The sequence below is a fragment of the Punica granatum genome, chromosome 7 (assembly GCF_007655135.1).
Source record: "Punica granatum isolate Tunisia-2019 chromosome 7, ASM765513v2, whole genome shotgun sequence".
In the NCBI taxonomy this organism is placed as follows: Eukaryota; Viridiplantae; Streptophyta; class Magnoliopsida; order Myrtales; family Lythraceae; genus Punica; species Punica granatum.
The window spans coordinates 17,291,992-17,314,424 of record NC_045133.1 but is presented as its reverse complement, the minus strand read 5'-3'; the positions used below and the strand labels follow the sequence as shown (position 1 = coordinate 17,314,424).

The 22,433-nt window shown below is 34.8% G+C and overlaps 1 protein-coding gene and 1 pseudogene across 10 annotated transcripts; one reads left to right on the top strand and one right to left on the bottom strand.

Annotated features, from left to right (window-relative positions):
• Positions 1-8,112: 8,112 nt before the first annotated feature.
• On the top strand, positions 8,113-18,325 carry LOC116213997 (DNA mismatch repair protein MSH5). 10 transcript variants are annotated; one of them, XR_004158214.1, is made up of 35 exons: positions 8,113-8,311; positions 8,503-8,534; positions 8,713-8,807; positions 9,073-9,153; positions 9,271-9,346; positions 9,850-9,913; positions 10,458-10,612; positions 10,757-10,858; positions 10,927-10,954; positions 11,030-11,061; positions 11,146-11,203; positions 11,489-11,575; positions 11,840-11,935; positions 12,340-12,441; positions 12,547-12,591; positions 13,343-13,420; positions 13,576-13,626; positions 13,709-13,790; positions 14,268-14,338; positions 14,439-14,538; positions 14,631-14,727; positions 14,895-14,984; positions 15,079-15,143; positions 15,227-15,285; positions 15,699-15,775; positions 15,857-15,943; positions 16,178-16,239; positions 16,319-16,380; positions 16,700-16,753; positions 16,834-16,919; positions 17,052-17,083; positions 17,170-17,193; positions 17,302-17,372; positions 17,740-17,855; positions 17,939-18,322. XR_004158214.1 is itself a non-coding variant. In XM_031549201.1 (34 exons), exons 1-34 carry the CDS (start codon positions 8,276-8,278, stop codon positions 18,017-18,019), a joined length of 2,394 nt encoding a protein of 797 aa, XP_031405061.1. In that variant the 5' UTR covers positions 8,113-8,275; the 3' UTR covers positions 18,020-18,325. The 10 variants fall into 10 exon arrangements, 7 of the variants coding, with proteins under 7 accessions (XP_031405061.1, XP_031405059.1, XP_031405058.1 ...); XR_004158213.1 differs by having other exon boundaries at positions 17,277-17,372; XM_031549201.1 differs by lacking the exon at positions 17,302-17,372 and having other exon boundaries at positions 11,879-11,935; positions 12,370-12,441; positions 17,939-18,325.
• Positions 18,294-19,304, bottom strand: LOC116214444 (annotated as a pseudogene).
• Between the last annotated feature and the right edge of the window lie 3,129 nt (positions 19,305-22,433).

The following is a 22,433-nucleotide window of genomic DNA, read 5'->3' as shown; positions in this document are numbered from 1 at the left end:
ACTTGCACAAACTGGGTCAAAATATAAAGGCCTATTTGTTTTAAGAGTTAAAATAACTTTGATTTTAACTGTAACTTTAACTCAATACACTACACAATTATTTGTTATTTTTCACAATCAAAATCAAAGTTATTTTAACTCTGAAACCAAACGCACTATAAATAACTGCTTGGAATCCAGAAACTCTATATTATAGAAGAACCTGGTTAACCTATGTTCGAGTTAGGTCGACCCAGTAAATGATAAAACTCTCAAAATCATGAATTTCACTCTAGCCAACTCACGTTGGTCACATTTTTCACCAAATGGGATAATTGCTATAGAGAAAAATCATAAAAATTATTATTATATACCAAATTTTCACAATTTTCACCAAATGGGATAATTGTTAAGGAGAATAATAAATTATATATATCCAATGTTTTCACAACTTTTTCCAAGTAGGATTACTGATGAGGGATAATAATAATAATAATAATAATATCTGGACATCGAGTGGGTATAGTAGCTAGTGTTATTTAACCTTGCGTAGCTGCGTTGGCCCGATTCTGCGATTCTACGATTCAACACGCGATTCGGTTCCGATTCTACAATCCCGACTCACCTAGCTGAATCAGAATCGGTGATCCTCCTTAAATCGTAGAATCGTACGATTTTATAATTCGAATAGCGATTCTGACAACCATGCTTGCGTTAATTTCGACATTACGAATAACGTAACAATGACACATGTCTAGCTGAAAACTGATTTAATTATATTCGGATGCTTTGTATTGATTATAGTCAACTAACAATCAATTATTGAACGAACTTTTCTTCATTGAAAAGAAAATAATGACAGAAATCTTACTAAATGCAGAAATCTTGACAGAAAATAATAGGATGCATATACATCCTATTATTCATTAATTGAAGGGACCGAGGGAATAGGAACTAATACGAGATTGGCTTGTTCACATTGAATCTCCTTGTACAGCACGTGCAGTTTCGTTTGGCCTTTTCCTTTGGACAGCATCCATCAACCTCATCCACATAAAAACTCGTGGACCATTTTTAATTAACTGGTAATTGTCATCGGATAACCCTAATCTATGCCAAGGTTGTCGGGTCTTGAATGAGGCCCCCACTCCGTCAGGCCTCAATCAAAGCAGACGTCCCTATACATCCTAGTCTCGCCAAAAAAAGTTCATCGAAATCTAGTTTCAATGTAAAAATGGTAGAGGATTCATGGATTTGGATTGGGAATGGAATCGTAGCATCGTAAAATTCTATTTTAATATTTTTAAAGTTAGCTCTTGAGAATATATGTTAACCTATATATATACACATATTATTAACCATTACATGCAGTACGAATATAATAAGCACATTTCAGTTAAGTAGGCATTAACGCACGAAGGTATGATGTTATACATGACTAGCCAAAACTTATAAACTAAATTTGGATACTATTTATTGTATATTCCCAACTATAATATATCAATTATTGTACTTCGTCTACTGAAAAGAAAATAATAACAAAAATCGTACTAATTTCCAGCTAATAAACTATCATACTTCTCACTATTAATTAATTGAATGGGACCAATGGAATAGGAACTATACGAGATTAATTTGTTCACATGGATCTCTGTACATGGTTGTTTAAGCGTATGTCTTTGTTTGGTCTTTTCCTTGGTTTGGACCAGATCGATCAACCTCATTAATAAGTTAATGTGTCTAACTCAAAAGTCTAAACTGTTAAGTGGTGGTATTCAAGTTACATATATAAACTAATGAATTTTAATTTCTCCCGTTGGTGCGGGATTATTCTCTGGACAGTTAGTAAATCGGTAATTGTCGCTAGATGACCATATTAAACGTTGAGGTTTTCGTGTCTTGATTGAGGCCCCCCAATACCATACGCCTCAAAGCAAAAGGCCATAGATATAGTACTGCCAATCAAGTTCAACAAAATATAGTTTTCATGTAAAAACGGCAGAGGATTCACATTTTGGATTGTGAATCGAATCATATGAAATCATAAAATCATATGAGATCGTAGAATTCTATAGAGAATTTCTAAAGTAGCCCTTCAAATTATATATGGACCTATGTACATGACATATTATTAACTTTTGCAGTTCTAAAGAGATGCATTAATTTCAATTAAGTGGGCATTAAGGTACGAAGATAAAAGTACGTGAAAAGTAATATCTGAAAGCACATTTGCGTGCCTGATATAGTTACTAAATTTTTTCGGGTGAAATACAAGCCAGTTAAACTAAATCTTTAACCATGTGACATTCCCTGTTTGTTCAAGTTATTATATGGAGTATTTATTTATCATCAGTAAGCTCCATATATGTTCCACAGAATATTGATATGGGAAACTTGAAAACATCCCGACCTAAGAAAAGCAATTATTAATTAGACTTAATACCCTAAGGAAGCAAAATAAGCAGTCCCTTCTTTTGATATTTTTTACTCATCGATTATACAGGGAATGAGGGAAAATAATGAATTAGAGCAAAAAGGTTTCTTTAAGTTGTGATTCGATGGTGTTGAATTCGCTGTAAAATCTAGTTATTTGGTTCTTTTTTTTTTTGGGACGGCCTATGGATCTAGAAGAGGATATAGTTAGGTAATGGGAAACATAGGAATATGGGAGTCCAATCTCTAATTAAAATCGAATCTATGAACTCCTGAACCTAGATCGAGGGCAAATCCACTATATTAAACCCATTCTATATAACAGAGTGAGAATATAAAATTGTTCGCTCTAACAATTACTGAGAAACATGGGATAATCTACATAAACTTTTTAAGATTTTAATTCTTCAAATAAATATTACCTAAACCAGATGCACACAAATGAAAGCAGGCTCAAAGGATAGCCGAATCATCATTTCTCCCGTCACATCTAAAAATTTATTCATTCACCACAACTTAAGACGGAAAAATCAACTAACTTTTGAGTCATCACCTAGTTGATGCGAATTAAATGGATACGTATTATTTATGTTAGACTGATTTTTCATGCATCCTAAAGCAGTGGAACCATCTGAAAGTAACACAATATTTTGTATCTGCGGATGAAGTAAAAATTTGGGAAGGGAAAAACAAAAGATATAACAATTTCGTAGCAGAGCGCTAAAGTGTGAGGAAATTAACAATTATACAGCATCCATGTACGGGGAGCAAAACGATAAGGAAATCACAATGCAATCATTAGGTATACTGAGGTTGCATGCATTGATTGATTTCCATCATAAATTACTAAGCAGTTCGACCATCTGATCAGGACGGAAGTAAAAAACGGTTGAGGGAGAACAATATATTATATCAAATAATATTACACAAATCCTCAAATTTAAAAGGTTGAGATGTATTATATATGCGGATAAATACGCAAAGTTAAAAAAAAAAAGGTAAAAAACCACATTTTATCAAAATAAAATTAATTTAAGCTTCCGATAATTCAAAATCTATTTGATCATCAATATTAGAAAAATATTTTAAATTTTCAAAAAAAAACTTATTAAATAATATATAAAATTTTCAAAAATTCGAGAAAATTTCATTGAGTGATAGGTGCAATATCAATCCAAAGCCATAGCACTCTACTTTCATCTATACGAGATTAATTTGTTCACATGGATCTCTGTACATGGTTGTTTAAGCGTATATCTTTGTTTGGTCTTTTCCTAGGTTCGGACCAGATCGATCAACCTCATTAATAAGTTAATGTATCTAACCCAAAAGTTTAAACTGATAAGTGGTGATATTCAAATTACATATATAAACTAATGAATTTTAATTTCTCCTGTTGGTGCGGGATTATTCTCTGGACAGTTAGTAAATCGGTAATTGTCGCTAGATGACCATATTAAACGTTGAGGTTTTCGTGTCTTGATTGAGGCCCCCCAATACCATACGCCTCAAAGCAAAAGGCCATAGCTATAGTACTGACAATCAAGTTCAACAAAATATGGTTTTCATGTAAAAACGGCAGAGGATTCACGTTTTGGATTGTGAATCGAATCATATGAGATCATAAAATCATATGAGATCGTGGAATTCTATAGAATATTTCTAAAGTAGCTCTTCAAATTATATGTGGACCTATGTACATGACATATTATTAACTATTGCAGTTTCTAATGATATGCATTAATTTCAATTAAGTGGGCATTAAGGTACAAAGATAAAAGTACGTGAAAAGTAATATCTGAAAGCACGGTTGCGTGCCTGATATAGTTACTAAATTTTTTTGGGTGAAATACAAACCAGTTCAACTAAATCTTTAACCATGTAACATTTCCTGTGTATTCAAGTTATTATATGGAGTATATATTTATCATCAATAAGCTCCATATATGATCCAAAGAACACTGATATGGGAAACTTGAAAACATCCCGACCTAAGAAAAGCAATTATTAATTAGACTTAATACCCTAAGGAAGCAAAATAAACATTCCCTTCTTTTGATATTTTTCACTCATCGATTATACAGGGAATGAGGGAAAATAATGAATTAGAGCAAAAAGGTTTCTTTAAGTTGTGATTCGATGGCGTTGAATTCGCTGTAAAATCTAGTTATTTGGTAAAAACATAAAATCGTACTTTCTACACGAATTTATCTTCTTCTTCTTTTGGGAAGGCCTATGGATCTAGAAGAGGATATAGTTCGGTAATGCGAAATATAGGACTGTGGGAGTCCAATCTCTAATTAAAATCGAATTTATGAACTATTGAAACTAGATCAAGGGCAATGCCACTATATTAAACCCATTCTATATAACAGAGTGAGAATATAAAATTGTTCGCTCTAACAATTATAGTACCGAGAATTTGACAGCATGTTGTGGAAGGATTGATCGAAGCGGCCACATGGCCCACATCTATATCATCGACGTGACTACTGCCTCGACCAAGGAATGAACTCTACGGGGTCAGCTCTTCCACGTAATGCGACCTATTAAATTGTCCTAAGGGTAGGTATGAGTGTCACGAATATTATTGTCAGAAGATATCGTTACAATTTGAAAATAAGTTCCTTAGTTTCATTATTTTGGGCAGATAAATGTTTAATATACTAACGTATTAATTTATATTCTTCATTTTTCTTTTAGCATATCTTATAATATGTTTAGCGAGCTAATAAAAAATAATGATTTCAGAAGTTTGGATATGATTCTTCATGATGAAGAAATAATTTGTTTTACTTATTTTTATTTTTTAATGAATAAATTAAGGTAATATCATATTTATGCCTAGCATGTTTCTGCTCTTTAATTAACGTATCGAAAATATTCTTAAATTTTGAATTTAATCAAATAACTCAATTCATGCAAGTGTTATACAAAAGAATTGACCAACACGGATTATATATAAATTATTAATAAATCTCAATTTTATAATTTGTTTGAATAATATTTCCATGTAAGCGTAGACACATAAAGCCTAGCCATGTCACAACTCCGTCGATGACTGATGGAAAATTTAATGTCGGGATAGATTTGGAACAGAATGCACAAACCATGGGCCTTTTATGTACTTTTTAAACCATGAGATAGATTTCTGAAGAATGTCCAATCATGATATATATGATGTTAAAACCCCTTATTTTTTAAATTTTTAAATAAATTTATTATATACTATTATGTCCAACTCGAGGGTTTTATATATATATATATATATATATATACTAGTGAATATATACGTGCCTTGCACGTGAAAGGTTTCTCGATTAAATTATAAGACATAATAATTATAAAATGCTAGAAATATATAAAAATTAAATTTCATCCAAAAAGTACATAATTAATTATACAACATCATTAAGAAATATGAAATACTTAGTATCATTAATGTATATTGATAATTTTTTATTTAGATATACATATCAACAATTGTAAATAATTAATTCAATTTTTTGCCAGAATTAGGTCAATTTTCCTTTTAAAAATTAAGGTTAATATAAGAAGTCAAGGTATCATTTTTAATATTGCATATTTCCAAAATTTTATATATTTGTTGGAATTTTGAAGTAGTTAATTGAAACAAAGAAAGAAAAAAAAGTCAATTCTAATGTTTAATTGAAAAAAATTGCAATAAATATTCGTTTTAAGTACATTAGTAAGTTAATATTCTTGGTGTATTACGCATATAATAAACTTTAAAATACACAAAAATAAAACGTGAGCATTAATTAATTAATATAAAAAGCCTAAGTATAATGCAGGATTAAAATCATAATAATCAAGAGCAAAAAGAGTGAACACTATTAAAGAAAAATGAAAGAAAAGCAAAATATCAAAAGAAAAATTGTCTAATTGCATATAATTCTAATTCTTTGTAAAAAAATTATCTTAAAAGTAATTATGAACTATTGCTAATCTTATTTTATCTGTAAATCACATATAATTTTAATTTCTTCTTAACTTTCATTTGGAATAAGTGCCAAATAAATTAAGGAAAATTAAAAAAAAATATATGTATGAAAAGGATATTGTGCTTTTAACATGTGCATTCAAATAGAAGTCGCATTTGAGATGTTTAGACATTTACGGCAATTGCCACTCGACGGACAATCGTGCGAGACCTAACCGACAATTAAGTGTGATGTCCATCATTGATTAACAACTAAAAAGGATTGCATTAGTTGAGTCGTTAGTTTACGTGTAATGTGTGAGGTTACTTCTACATTTTATTCTTTGCATATATATTTTACTGCCAACAGTAATCATATATAGTTCGATTCAATTTTCTCCGTGTAGAGTCAAAACTAATGAAACTTTTTTTTCCCCTAAAAAAATAGTTGAGTATAAGCCGACATCATATAATAGGATCATTCTAAAATCATGGAGCCAACGACAATATTGATTGGATCCAATATATCCAGCTTGAAATGAGAATGAATGGTGGAAATATAGGAAGGCAAAATAGCTATAAGCCAACGATGGATTTTACGTGCTTGCTCCAAACTTCAATATAATGGATGACATCTATCATATATTAAGTCATCAAAAGTGATTAGATAAAAGTTGCATGCACTCTTCGATAATTATAGATATACTTTTAATTACTTATCCATATCTAAACTTAATAGTATAACAAAGAGCTTGCCATTAAGATATCTCAGTGTAACAACTTTATTAAGTGCATATACCCTTAGAATTTATAGCTTGCTGTCGTGGATAAAGATAAAGTTGCAATTACAACAATCGGAAGTAGCTGGCATAGTTTATACACCACCAATATATTGATAGTCGATACCCAATATGTCGCTTTCCGTAGAAGATATGGTTGCCACCTTGATTTTATTAATAATGATTTGACGCCATAATTATGAGCAAATACTAAGCAAAGAAAATATTTATTGATTATGTAATTAACAATTTATAATTTTTAATGGTCAACACGTTGTAGCGTCCGCCGTCGTCATATATTTTTCTGATTTTTTTGGTTATCTGCTACTAACCTATTTATTTATCCCAAACAGAATAATAAATCACCGACTGAAACTTACAAAAAAAATGTCCATTTTGATCGAAAATCGCTGGCTGTGTTTGGTTTGGAGAAGAAAATTTTTAAACAAAATTCAAAACCGAGTGAAGAAATAATTTTAGTCAAATACAGCCGCACCCAAGATAAAATTATAATCCGGAGGATTCAATAAATATCAAAAACTCGATTTGTTAAGATGATGAAATCAGTGCTTAACGGAAGAAAATCTCAAGTAATTTTTACCAAATAGGGATATGACCTATATTAATTGTTGGACCCAAAATGTGAAACTAACGTACTTTTTTTTATTTTTGGTGGACTCACTTAATGTAATTTTATTTATCCGTAATTTCTTATGTTATGTCATGTTATCTACCATAGATTTTTATTGGCATTTTCTTACGGAATCAATTATCTCCGTATTATTTTCATCCGGGAAAAAAAAAGAAAAAGGAAACGAAAATGCCTTGCGCTGCAATGGGCTTTACGGGCCCATCTTCCATGGGCTTAAATGGGCATGTAGCCGATAGATCGAGCCCATTGTAATTCCATTTCTGGAGGACTATTATTATTATTTTTTAATTATTTATTATTTATATTTCAGGAACATATGCCTCGGCTCGCCTTCTTCTCCCGCGGGAGGAAATGGAATCGTATATAAATCCTCAGTTTTGCAATATCGCTCCTCTCCTCTCCTCTCTCGCTGCCTTCCCGCCTCACTCTCTCGAGCTCACCGCGCACACGGAGCTTGCATAGCATTTGATCTCCCCGGTCTTCTCGGAAATGGAGGAAGTGGACGAAACCGAAGCCAAGCCTCAGGTTGATCGCCTACTCAGTCTATTTAACTACTTCTTCTTCTTCTTCTTCTTCTTCAATTTGTCATCTGTTATGGGTTCTCTCTCTCTCGTAATTATCTTGAGAAATTTGTCGTTCCGTGTTCAGAGTCGGTGCGATTATCGGGATAAACACCTCTGTCTTACGGCAATGCGGTTTTCCCTTCACAATTGCAGGTTTATATGGCGTGCATCCTCCAAGGTCACCGGTGAGTTTCTTTTTCTTCACGTTACTTGCATCTTATTTGTGCTAGTTGAGGCTGGAAACAGAGTAAGGTTATTCTTCAAATTGCAGCAAAAAATTCATTCCTCGCGGCAATTTTATTCTCGGTACGTAATTTTGTACTGATTAATGTCTATATTAAAAGTCCGAATCGTTCCTTCCAGCATTGGAGTTGCATATTACGACTCCAGCATTCGCCAACTTAATGTGCTGGAAGTTTGGGAAGATAGGACATCGGATTTTCCCATGATTGATCTCGGTATGTGTCTCTTTTGAATTTACCCTATATGTTGCACGGTACCGTGTTTATATTCTTAGCAGCATGAGGAATTATTGACTTATGGGTGCCCAAGCTTCTTAAATGACTTGTGTATATGGTCGCCCATCTATGTGGCTTTGGAATGAACATTCTCGGTCGATGGAGTCCCCCATTACTTCCTGCAGATTAATTAAAGTACACTTGCATTTGAGCTCATGTGATGTATAGAGATAAATTGTTCATATTCTATTTCCTACTTTCCCAGTTAAATACCAAGCCAAGCCCCTCGTAATATATACAAGCACCAAGAGTGAAGAACCATTCTTAGCTGCTTTAGAGAGAAGCGGTGAGGTCCTACTTTCCCTTGAAATTATCATAATGTGATTGAAGGCCTGCCAAATTTCTTATAATAAGTTGCGGTTTACTCAGATTGTGATATTGCTTACTCTTTGGCAAGGTGCAGATGGAACCAGCGAGGAGGCTCCTCCTGTGAAGCTCGTAAAAAGTTCACTATTTAGCTATGAACAAGCATGGCACAGGTATGAAAAGACAGAAGATACCCACTACAATTTCTCATATTAGGTTGTTCCCATTTGTTGTGAATGAGCAGCTCAAAACAAATAGTAGCTATCTCTCTTCTCTTTTGACATGCTGAAAAGTTATCTCCCGCAGATCTGATCAGGGAGTTTATGAGCATTAAATTTTTATGGTTAATTAAGCTTCTGAAAATCCTGAAAGGTGGTCACTGTCTATTGTGATAATTGTCTCATTGCATGGCTAACTCATCATTCACAAGCTTTGCTTGCTGTCTGTGAGTTTTGTAATGAACAATTGCATTTACGTTTTTGATAGAAAGGTTCCATGCGATTTCCAGAGAACATCAATCGACTAAAATTGCAACATAGATTGCTTTTTGTTCTTCCATCAAACATTCATATTTTGGATCCTGCTTCATTATGTCACACTTCATCATTCCAATTCTGCTCTTTTGTGATATATATAGCTAAATTAAGCAATCTTTGTTTTCCCAAAAACCTTTCAGATTGGTATACCTTCGAGTAACAGGGATGGATGATGGGTTAAATATCAAGGAAAGGATCAGCTATGTGAGTCAAAAATGGAACATCCCTCTTCCATTTAAGTATGATATTATAGCTGCGTAGGTTCCAGATTTATATTTTATCATTTACACTTCTTGAGCCATGGTGTACTCATCAGCTGCACCTCCATTTTACTGGTATAGTTTGTCCTCGAAACTAGAATTCTAACTTGCATCTATATAACAGTATCTTATGCTGTCAATATGCTTTTAATATGACATTGATGAGTCAGGTCAAATTGATGAATCAAGAAAGTGTATGAGTTTATATTTTGGGAATCTTTTCATCAATTTGTCATGGATTTCATCTTCGGTATTTGTATTATTATGATTTTCTGGTTTACTGTACTGTGGAATTTTATTTTATTTTTTTGTCACAAACAAACTGCCTGCAGAGACACTTAATTAGCTCTCAATGAGCCTTCCATGAGTAAATTAACTTTCGTTACACTAGAAATTATTCAACCCATATCCTCAGGCAACTATGTATCTGCCTTGCTGGTATATTCACAATAATTATGATCTAAATGAAGCTCCTTTTTAACTATTAGTTGAATTCTATGATGGATATGGGAAGTGATGTTGAAGTTCGAGCAAGTGGAGGCCTTCTAGCGATATTGGAGAATGAACTGATTGTTGATACCCTTGAACATAAGGAGTGTGGGAATGCATCCATCTCTGTTGATTCTGTGATTGAGATTTCACTGTATCCAGTTAGTTACAAATAACATATTTGTACTGTTCCCAAATCTATTGTTTGCCTATGCTAACTTTCTCTTGCTCATCCCTGTCCTCTACAAAATATAGCATGTTACTTTATAAGCTTGGAATTCCTTAATGCCCTTGTTAGAAACAATTTTCTCAAACTTGATGGAGCGGCTTATGAAGCACTGCAGATATTTCAGATAGATAAACATCCCAGTCATATGGGTATCGGAAGAGCGAAAGAGGGGTAAATGTCAAGCTGTATGCTGGATCATTTTTCTTGCAAAGTATCTGTGCTGATATCTCTTATGACAGGTTCTCTGTTTTCGGCATGATGAATAAGGTTTGCAGAATTTACTTTAATTATTTCACCAACTGAGTCTCTCTGCATGTTTGACTAATTCTGTTCTAAACCTAGTGTTTGACAACAATGGGGCGACGTCTCCTGAGGTAAGTTTGGCTCAAGATATTTGGGATTCCTTTGTTGAAAGCATCCTCTAGCTTCTTTAACAAAACCATTTTTGAACATGTCAGAAGCTGGTTCCTGAGGCCTATACTGGATCTCGAAAGTTTGAATGGTCGTCTTGATACTGTATCCTGTGAGTAATACTTTATGTTACTACAGAATTTCAAATCAGGACATGCAAGCCATAGACTCCATATTGATATCATAGTGAGATTACTGCCTTTCCCTGCACTATGTGACTGAGGGTTCATTTAAGGAACTGAAAACTTGGATTTTCTTAGTTTCTGAAAACACTTGCAGGTGCTTATCGAAGACGTTCGCCAAATTCATTTAGATGTTACTGCTACTTTTGTTGATGCTTGTTATTTTATATCTAAAATTAGTAGTGGCTGTTCCATTAACTGGATTAAGATATCATTCTTCCTTCGTTCTGAAGAGCTCCTGAATTCTCTACGTGAAACTTTAAAGTCTGTTAAGGACATTCCCCATATCCTTAAGGTACAGTAAATTCTTTCCTATGTCAACCAATTTTTTCTTTTGTGAACTTGTAGGGCATTGGAATTTTGCCTACATTCTATGGTGACCCTGCTAAGTGTACCTTCCAGTGTTCTTACGGAAATCAATGAAATATACATTACAAAATATGACAATCTCTGTTTAGAAGAGTCCCTTTAAAACTGAGATTTCCCCTTAGGTAGGATTTTCAGGTTTCTTTCAGCATTGTGCAGTAATTTTGCTAACAAAGCATTCATGAGACCTTAGATAATTGGAGCACTTTTATTTTTGTCCCCTCATATGAAGAAATTCAACTCTCCAAGCTCCACATGCACTTGCACTGATTGGTCAGCTTTTCTGAAGGTAACCTCATTCATTCTCTCAATCGGACTATCTTCTTCCCATGTTACTATTAATCACAGGAACGTGTATTCCTATTGGATGCGAAGCAGACTACTCCTCGTGTTCTTTTTTCAATAATACATTATACCTGTCAATTTAATCTTATTTTATTTGCGATTGTATGGTCCCCTCAATTTGAATGCGGGGGCATGGATTTCATGAACTACTGCATTTGGTCCTTGAAATTAAAAAACCTGACAATATTCTTCCTGTTCCAAATGTTGTCTCAAGGATCCTTATCTTTTGTGTGTTCGTACACGCATGGGCACGTGTTTGTGTGTGTGTTTTTATTCATTATCTTGTACTATAAACTTAAAGGTTGGTATTTGATACTGTTTTGACACTCTATTCAACATCTCCTTTAGAGCATTTCTTCACTCTTGCATGTGAACAAGATATTTGAAGTAGGCACTACTGACGATCTTCAGGAGTACGCAAAGTTTTTGAATTTGGACATCATTGACAAGGTAGTAATCTACTTAAACTCTCATTTAACAATGCATAAATATGCCGTTTCTTTATCATTGTGCCTCTCAATAGCTGCATCTTTTGATTTGGGATAATTTATGCAGGCTAGTTCAGTCCTTGGCACAGAGCTCGCTTATGTCTATGAATTGGTTTGTCATTTTTCTTTCCCTCAACTGTGTGATCATCATTGCAGCCATCAGAGTGCCTTTATGTTTCATTTTCTTTTATGCTAGTATCATGCAGAATCTTCATCATTAAGGTTTTTCTTTTTAATCAGCTTTGTCTCAAGTGACATCAGAGTTTTTAGTGGAACAATTTCCATAGTTTTCTCCCAATAAAAGATTAAAATGCTTTACTCTTTCACTTTTGAGTAGTTAATATATTTTAAAGCACTTAAAATAGATTCTCATGGCCTTCTGTAGGAAATTCTAGATTTTTGATTCTTAGTTAGCTAGAAAAAGAAAAGGACTTTCTAAGAAAATTATCAACTCTCTGAGAATTTCATTTCATTTATTAAATACAGCTCCTTATTTTTGTACACCTAATGATTCAAGGCGAATTTTATGGATTCATTGCATAGGTTAAATCAACTACTAGGACCTTAGACACCCTAATACCATGCAATTCCACACGAGTGCATGGAATTTTCATCACTTATGACTCAGAATTTAAAAGTCCGCCTTTTTTGTGATATTTCTCCATTTGATAGATCCCATTCATTTGTATAAGTTTTCTAAGTTATGTTAGCTCTATTACTTTGCACTATAGAAGTTTGGATACTTCTTTGGTTCTCCAATTCTTTTCTTAAAATACCCCTGCTTCATGTATAAGTAGTGAATAGGTTCTTTCTTCCTTTTGAAATTATTCCTGCCTTTTTCTCAACTTCCATACCTTTTTTAGGTGATTGGTGTTATTGATGAAAGAAGAACTAAAGAGAAAGGTTATGAGACAATGGTAAAGGAGAGCTTCTGTGATGAGGTGAGCCAGAGGTAAATGATGACATTAACTATTATCTACATTTTCATTGACTAGGGTTCAGCTACCATGATAAGAGTAGGATGAGCTCACTTCACATCCCAATATGCAGATTTAAGTCTCTTCATAGCCCTTAAAACTTCACATATTTTGTGCAGTTAGATGAACTGAGGCAAATATATGAGGAATTGCCAGAGTTTTTGGAACAGGTGCTCAGTAGTCCAGATTTTCATTCGCAAAATTGAGGTTGGACACTTACAAACTTCTTCTAATTTGATTAGTTCTTTTCAGGTTTCTTCAATGGAACTTTCCCATCTTCCAGACCTGTGGAAGGAGAAGCCTGCTCCTTGTATTGTATATATCCAACAAATAGGTAATCTTATTCATTATTTTGGTTAGTGCTGGGTTTATGTTAACATTTTTCATCATAAGTTGTTGCTTTCATGACATCTGATTAGCACCTGAGAGAGTCTGCATGATCATCCATGAAGGCCTGTTAGTTTGTTTATTTTTATCTCTCTCTCTCTCTCTCTCTCTCTCTCTCTGCTGAAGTACATATTTCCCATTTGTTGTAAGAAGCTCGGCTGCAACTTGCTTTGAAGAGTTTCCATCTGATCAGCTTTTGAACTAGACAAACTCTACAGCTACACAAGTGTTCGAATATGGTTCTAGATAACACAACTTTTTTTTTTCCTTTTATTATTTTCTGTCACCTTTTCTTTTCCAGCCTTCTTTTTTTGTCTCCATTTTGTAAGAGTGATACCTACGAAATTTTCAAGCCTTAGATTTGGAATGCATCTTTAACAAACGCATTTGGTTAGTCCCACTGATTCTGTTGTTTTATCTTCAGGATATCTGATGTGTGCTTTTGAAGAAAAACTTGATGTGACACTTGGAAGGGTTCAAGATTTTGAATTTGCTGTAAGTAAATGTGTTCTTGAAACTATAATGATGCGATACTGAGATGCTTTTGTGTATATATTCTGCATGTACTTAAAATATGGATCATATGCAAATGCAGTTCTCTGACACAGATGGAGATACAGAAAGGTTCTTCTACCACACTGCCAAGACACGAGAATTAGATGCCCTTCTTGGAGACATTTATCACAAAATTTTGGGTCCGTATTTTGAAGTACTTTCATCTCTGAAGTTTCTCTATAATATGTGAACACTTATGGATTTTTCTTTCACAAAATTCATGAATGAGAAGATATGGAACGGGCAATTATGAGAGACTTGGTATCACATATACTTGTATTCTCAGCAAATCTGCTTGAGGCTGTGAATTTTGCTGCTGAACTTGATTGGTAAGGACCATTCAGCTACTCCCCCCACTGTTCTTTCTTGCGCGCATTTGCTTGGTGCTCTGTTTAGTCACCTGAAATATTTTGTCCTTATTATGAGAGCTAATCCCATTGATATGTGTGAACATATTAAGTCTAATGATGCTGACTGTATTAACTTCTTGTTTAAGCTACTTGTCACTGGCATTGGTTGTTCGTCAGAACAATTATGTGAGGCCCACACTGACCGATGAAAATCTGCTTGATATACAAAACGGAAGGTATGGACTGTCAATATGCCACGCAATTCTTCAGAAAAACTTTATGTAACATTGGAAGCATGATTTATAACAAGTGGTTATGTCACATTTCCAGGCATGTTTTGCAGGAAATGACAGTTGACACTTTCATTCCAAATGATACAACTATTGTTAGAGATGGTAACTGGAATTATACGATGTACTCTGTCATGCCATTGTCTGAGTTCCTTTGACCAAGTCTAATCCAATCTTGCTGGATTCAGAACGGATAAATATAATCACCGGTCCCAATTACTCTGGCAAAAGTATCTACATAAAGCAGGTCAGCGATATCCCTTTAAGAAGCAAAAATTGAAACATAGTTTCTTGGTTACCTGTTTTTCCATTCCATCTTTTTTATTAATACTTCCAGTACTTTACATTGAGCTCCCAAGTTTCTTTCTAGATTAAATTATTAATTTAAGCCCTGCAGTGGGCAAATAAACTTCTAGTTGTGTGGATGCGAGTTTCTATAATTACATTATATGCCTGTGACAGTCTTGTCTAGTCTGCAAGCATAGTCTTGGGCAGTTGCTGTTTTCTTTGGTCATTAATAGGTCTACCCAACCATAAAATGTTATTGGAGTTTTTTCCCCGCTAATTTCAACTATGGAGTTTCATGCATAAAAATTACTTGAATGGCTACATAGTACCCTCGGGAGCATCTTTTCACTTTGATTAAAATATCTCTTCCAGGTTGCTCTCATTGTCTTCCTTGCACATATTGGAAGTTTTGTACCGGCAGATGCTGCAACTGTGGGTTTGACTGATAGGTTGTACTACTTACTCTGATACCAAAGCTATGGTACAGGCCACGCTTATGTTGAAGTTTGGTAACATATGAAGCTAAACAGGATATTTTGTGCAATGGGGAGCAAACTCATGACTGCAGAACAATCAACCTTCATGATTGATCTTCATCAAGTAGGCATGATGCTAAGGCACGTCAAGATGGGATGAGTACTCTTTGTCAATTTATTTTATTGTTATATATATTGTTGTTATTGCTCTTAGTATGTCCTATGCGTGCCTTTGATTATCCTTATGTTCGCTGCTCATGGTCCAGTGTAGATATTCGAAAGTGGAAACTAGTTGGGTCTGGAGGGTTCTCCAATATTTGAGAATTAAATTTCACATAATCTAGTTGTTCCTGTTACTTCATCTAAACTACACAGGCACGCAACTTCAAGATCATTATGTCTGCTAGATGAATTCGGGAAAGGCACTCTAAATGAAGGTTGGTAAGTCTCGACTTAAACCAATAGAAACGTGGATATGTTTTATTTCTAATTGTTGCTCTGAATACTCGCCTTTAGATGGAGTTGGCCTGCTTGGTGGAGCAATAAATTACTTTGTCATGCACGATCAACCCCCAAAGGTTTGGTTTGAATGTCATAATCATGTTTCTCTTGAATCAATTCTACATTTATCAATTGTATCGTCCTTGAGAAGTTAGTAGCAAGCCCATATAAAAGAGGATAACAACTGCAATTTGTGGAATGAGAGAAGCCTATCCCTGCAGATTGTACTGACAAACCTATTCTCAACCAGATCATGAACTATGATTACCTAATTGTCAATCATCTGCAAATATAAATAATAGCCAAGTCATCACACTCAGAAGTAGACCTTCTGTACATTCTCTATAGAGATTGAAGCGTGAATCAAATTTTATTATGTTCTGTGGCGTATTCCAGGTTTTGGTTTGCACTCACCTGACTGAATTACTTGATGAGAGCTATTTGCTGAAGGTATGAGATGCCTTTCAGTCATCTGCAGCTGCTGTTTCTTCTTTTGGAGGTCACATATCTATTTTTCATGACAACGTCAGTCGGAGAAGATCAAGTTCTACACCATGAGTGTGCTAAGGCCTGAAGATGCTTCAGCAGATATTGAGGACATTGTATTTCTTTACCGGTATAACTTACCTCTGTTCTTGATCGCATGAAGTAGCAATCAGAAGTTTTTAGTTTCACCATTCAGATAGAGATAATTGAGCTTTCGACATTGAAGGATCCTCCTTTGACAAGATTGCCATTCTTTGTTCAGGCTAGTTCCTGGATACACGCTTCTGAGCTATGGTAAGCACAGATATGTATGCTTAGTGTTGAGATGCATTTCATAATGCTTTATCAGGAAACTCACGTCTAAGTTATACTTTCTCCAGGTCTCCATTGTGCACTCCTCGCTGGTATACTTCTAAACTCTCTTAAGCTGTGAAAATGAGAAATTTGTCGCTTAAAATGAGAAATATTTGTGCCATGCCTTGTCCAGAAATTTTAACAAGAGGATTACTTAGGTGCTCGGAGAAGACAATGATCTGCAGAATTTACTAATGAAGCCGTGTTGTTTTTCAACTGTCATGAGATGGTACTTTCATCATAAGAGCTCTTTCTAGTAGAACTCTTTCAGGCAAACTATCAGCCATGCTTATTAAAATATGGAACTAAAGCGCATTGTGTATATGGTTTAAGATGTCATGAATGTGTCTTTGAGCGTACAGTTTGGAAAAGATGGAATTTCTCAGTAAGGCTTCTTTACTTTATAAAAGATGGTGCAAATAAGATGGAATATGAAGTGACCTTGTATTCATTTCATTTTTGGCATTTGTAGAGTATTAGGTTTCTAAGCTTGCTCCTATGACTTGTATATTCCTGGCTGCCATGCATTTCGTTGCTGCATCTCTTCTGGATCAGTGGTTTCCTCGAAAAGTTAATTTGATGCTTTGCTTGTGCAGGTCTTCCGAAGGAAGTGATTGACAGAGCTGCATCGATTCTAGGTAGCCCTGGAAACAATCAGACCATTGATCGAGTGCACAATGAGAGAATATTTGCTCAAGATCAGCAATACAAGGTAATTGTTGTAATAAGACATGCGTGAGTGTGATACATAATTCCCCCATGTCAAAAATGATCCGACTTCTGAGTTTTATGCAGAATGCATTGGAGAAGATGCTGGCATTCGATACAATTCACGGTGACCTCAGAAGCTTCTTTGAGGAAATATTATTATCATAATATCCGAGGCATGAAGTAATTCTTTTCTTTGGCAACAATATACGTTCTGCTCTCGAGATTCGTATGTGTATTTGTCAAGGATTGGATGATGGATATACTACTGCCTGATGTAGGGGACTAGTAGCAGCCGCTTCCAGTGGTGGTTAGATATTTTCTTTTATTCTTCCTCTTAGAAGAAAATAAGGAAGCTTTTCCTTTTCTGGGAAGTTGGGAAGTACGGCATTTAATTAGTTCAGACACAGCGCCCAGATCTAGGAATGTTTAGTGCATGAACTTCAGTAAGACCGACATTTATTGAGTTTTGCATCTCCACTTTACAACAACACAATCTTAGACGTGATGAATATTAGTCTGTTGCTTAACTTAAAGGGCAATTAGCTGCCGTACATTTACTGGGGAAGTGTACTGTGGAGGGCCATCAAAGACATTGTCTATGAACCGTCGGCTGGCTGCTTCAGTGGGATGGTATAGATCCCAGAACAAGTGGTCTGTCCTGTTGGAGCAATGTGTTGAAGTTGGCAGGCACGGGAATTGGGCAATGAGGTCGCCTAGCCCACAACAGGCCGCTTTCACCTCCTTAAACCCTGAAAGACCACCAAGAGTGAGAAACTCGAAGGCATTCTCAAAGTATAAAAAATGATGATGAAGTGAAAAAGCTTGGCATTTGGCTAAGGAAAGGACGCCGTACCATTAGAAGCAGGATCTTGGATGAAATCATGTATGAGAGGATAAGTGTGGCTGCAGGGGTAGCTCATGTCTTTCGGCTCTGACTTCAGCTCCTGTGACATTGATTCCAGGGCCTCGTTGTACATGACAGTCCAGGTATGTGTCCTCCTTGCAGCCTCTGGTCTTGTTCTGAATCCTCTGCTCTGGGCAGCACCCCACCGGAGGCAGTCCCCCCACCATAAATTTACGTGTGCCGTGAGTATGTAGTATCTGCTCAGTAAAAAGTCCATCAATGTGTAGTCCAGCTATGATGTGTCTAGTAGCATCATGCATCATTGGCAATATCATGTACCTTTAACTTGGCTTTGAGCAAGGTGGTCATCTGGTTGACATAGTTTTTTGAGGGTTTATTTTGATCGATGGATTGGGAGTAGTCAAGGATGTCGTTGCTTCCGATCACAATGAAGAACAGAGACTTTGACAGATGCTTCTAAGCATGGGCAGATCCTAGTCGCTTCATAAGGTGTTCATGCACCTTCAGGTAGTATTCCACTTGCTGCCACAGAGGTACTTGATTGCATCTGCAAATGATAGTTTTACCAAAATGTTTGAATAGGCTTTAATTACGTTACGCTAGTAGTGTGGCATATATATATTTTTGATCATACAATTCTGAGATTGATCATAAAAGACGTTTTCTGTACATTAAGTGGATTCGACGTGATATTGAAGATTGTTGATGGGCTCACGGACTAGAAATGGATAAGAAAGAAGGGTGGAGGGTAGAACCAACTAAACTCACTTGATAAGTTAACTCGCCACGAGTAAGAAAAGTCGTTTTGATTTGTCACGCTCAAGGATGAACGATAAGTATTTGGTTTTTAGCTACTAAATAAAGAACTTGTTCAGATAAGAAAAAGAGAGAAATACTCTAGATAATTTCATTCATAAAATTCATCATTCTCATTGATCAGAATAGAGCTTATATAGTGCTCTTACAACCACTCAAACATAATGATAGCAATGGAAAGTAAAGACAATTAGTTTCCATGCTTGGGAAAGATAAAGTTTAAATGAAAATGGTTGAACAAGAGTCTACAGGCATTAACTTTCCATCCACCTTGTTGCAACCACCAGTATTTGAAGGAAATTCGGCTAAAATGTAGGTAAGCAATTAAAGAGCCATCTACTTCACTTGATCAGGTGTTTAACCACCTATCTCCATGCACTTAAATATGGTAATGGGCCGGGGGCGAGTTGCATCAAGCTTCTTGGCCTTAGAATGCGTGATAGGACCCAAGCTAAATTTGACCTCGTCTTGGAGCCCAATCTTGGGCACATCACTTGCTGCCCCGCCAGAAGAGAAACTGACACCGCAAAGGTATGATGTACTCAAGTCTGAGTCGATAGATAGGTAAGGCGGTGGAATCGGCAATGTAGTGTGAAAAGGGGACAACGATACTAGAGGATTTTTTTTTTCTCTCTCTATAGTGTGTAGTGGTGGCGTAGTGGGTTTTTTGAATATCTATTTCCCTCCCAAATCATTTGTCACGTTGATGCCAGGACCATAGATTCCATCAAGGAACCGATCGGGAAGTCTGAACTCGAAGTGAAAGACGGTCCTTAGGATAAGACCAAGCCTGTCGCTCAGGAATCTCCTACAAGGTTCCTCTTCCATTGCCTCTTGAAGTCGAAATCTTTCTCCCATTTCTGCCTGCTGAGGTCCGATTTTTTACTAGGAATCGACACATCCCGGACTTAATTGTACAGCATATTATGAAGCCTAGGCCAGGGCCATGTTCGGGTACGTAAGGATGAGAATTGGATGCAATGAAATTAGCAAAACTGGTGTAGGCCCGTGCAAGTGTTTAAAAAACTAATAATACTTGATTTATTTGACATTTATGGAGGAATTTTTTAGTTTATTTAAATTTTTTCATTCTTTTAGATTGTTTTTCGTGGTAAGGAATTTTAATTATTTTTAAAGAAAATATGTAATAAGTATTTGTGAATCTAGAAATTTGTCTCATTTTCTAATATTATAATTAATTATGATCATTATGGTCGAGGAATTGAAGTGAAACTCAACCACTGAATTGAGGATACTAGGAAAAGCATGATGGGGGCACTTCTTCGTTATGCTGTTTTCTTTAATTATAATAACTACTTGATACTCGCATATTGCGCAGTAATATTTATCAATATTTTGTATAACTGAATATAAATAATCAACACATATGCTAGTAATAAATATAAGTAGAAAAAATATATGTACCGAGCATATATATCAATATAAATTGTGATTGAGATTAAAAAAAAGTGAATTTATAACGAAAATAAATGCTTTCACTAATTCAATAAAAATTCGAGTAATATATATCGAGAAGAGAAATTCAACTTATATCTGTAAGATAGATATCTTCTATAACTTGTAAGAGTAGGAAAATTAAAATGAATAGAATATGCACAATTTAAATTTTTATTTCATCTATATGAACTTTTTAGATAACTCATAATTATACACAAATACATATAAATAATAAGGACAAATATATAAAATTTATTGAATATAGTATAGATAAATTATAGTAAAAATTCATTTAACTGAAAATGAAAGATTTGGGTTTTGTGATGCAACCATGTCCTCTGCCCCGATTTTTATATATTATAACTAATTGATTGATAATTGATGCAACCACACCCTTATTATGTCTTCTTCTGTTTCGTTTGTGACCCACCTTGTAGCTCAATTTTCTGAGAACTAGAGTGCTCAAAGTTTAAATACTGTGGGTTTAATCATATGATAGAGTTTCATTATGAAATAAGGAAACATGTTTGATTAAGTTATCCTCCAATCCTTGTTTACGAAAAAAGTTGTGCATGCATTTAAGATAGTTAAACAGATTTTCGCATTCAAAGATATCTATACTGTGACTAGATAATCAATCGCTGGTTTGCAACAAAGAGCATATTTAGATCATGCATTGACATTTAGTTGATTTAGTTTGAAAATTATGATTCGCTTAATCAAAATCATGACTAGGAATAGTAGGAGAAAATATATAGAATGCATTTATATTGTATGCTTTAGAAGAACCAGAAAAAAAAAGGTATCTTGGGTTTTTATTCAAACCAAGGATATTGAATAGGAGTGATTTTAGGATGGAACGCTAACTTATATTCCATGATGAAACATTAATTTTAGTTATTAGATTCCACCAACTTTTAATATCATCCGTCCATTATTTACATATTTTGCATCTAGCATTTCTAGTTCTTTATAGTTTCATTTTACAATCTTGGCCCAGAATACTATAAATCGACCTGTATAAATTGGTTTTTCATCTAAATCGGTCCATTATAATCCGGCCACATCATCGGCACGTCATCCATATGTTCACGTCATCAACATTTATTTCGACACGTAAGCGGTCCTCTAAATTTATTTTACTATATATGTACCCTGATGGATTTGAGACGAAATTGAAAGTTCTATGGGCAAGAATGTTGCCTTCAAAATTAGAATGACTAAAAAAATTAGCAATCCACCGTGGAACATAAATCAACGTTTCATCCTAGAATTTACCTTTTCAATAATCGCTTTTCTTGATTGTTTTGATTTTGTAAATTTATTAATGTGTTTGAACCACGTTTAGATTAAAAAAAAAAAACCCCACATATAGATGGAATAGGATAGGATCTATCTGGCATGAATTTCCCTCCAATTTATCTCCCCGGACGGCCTCTA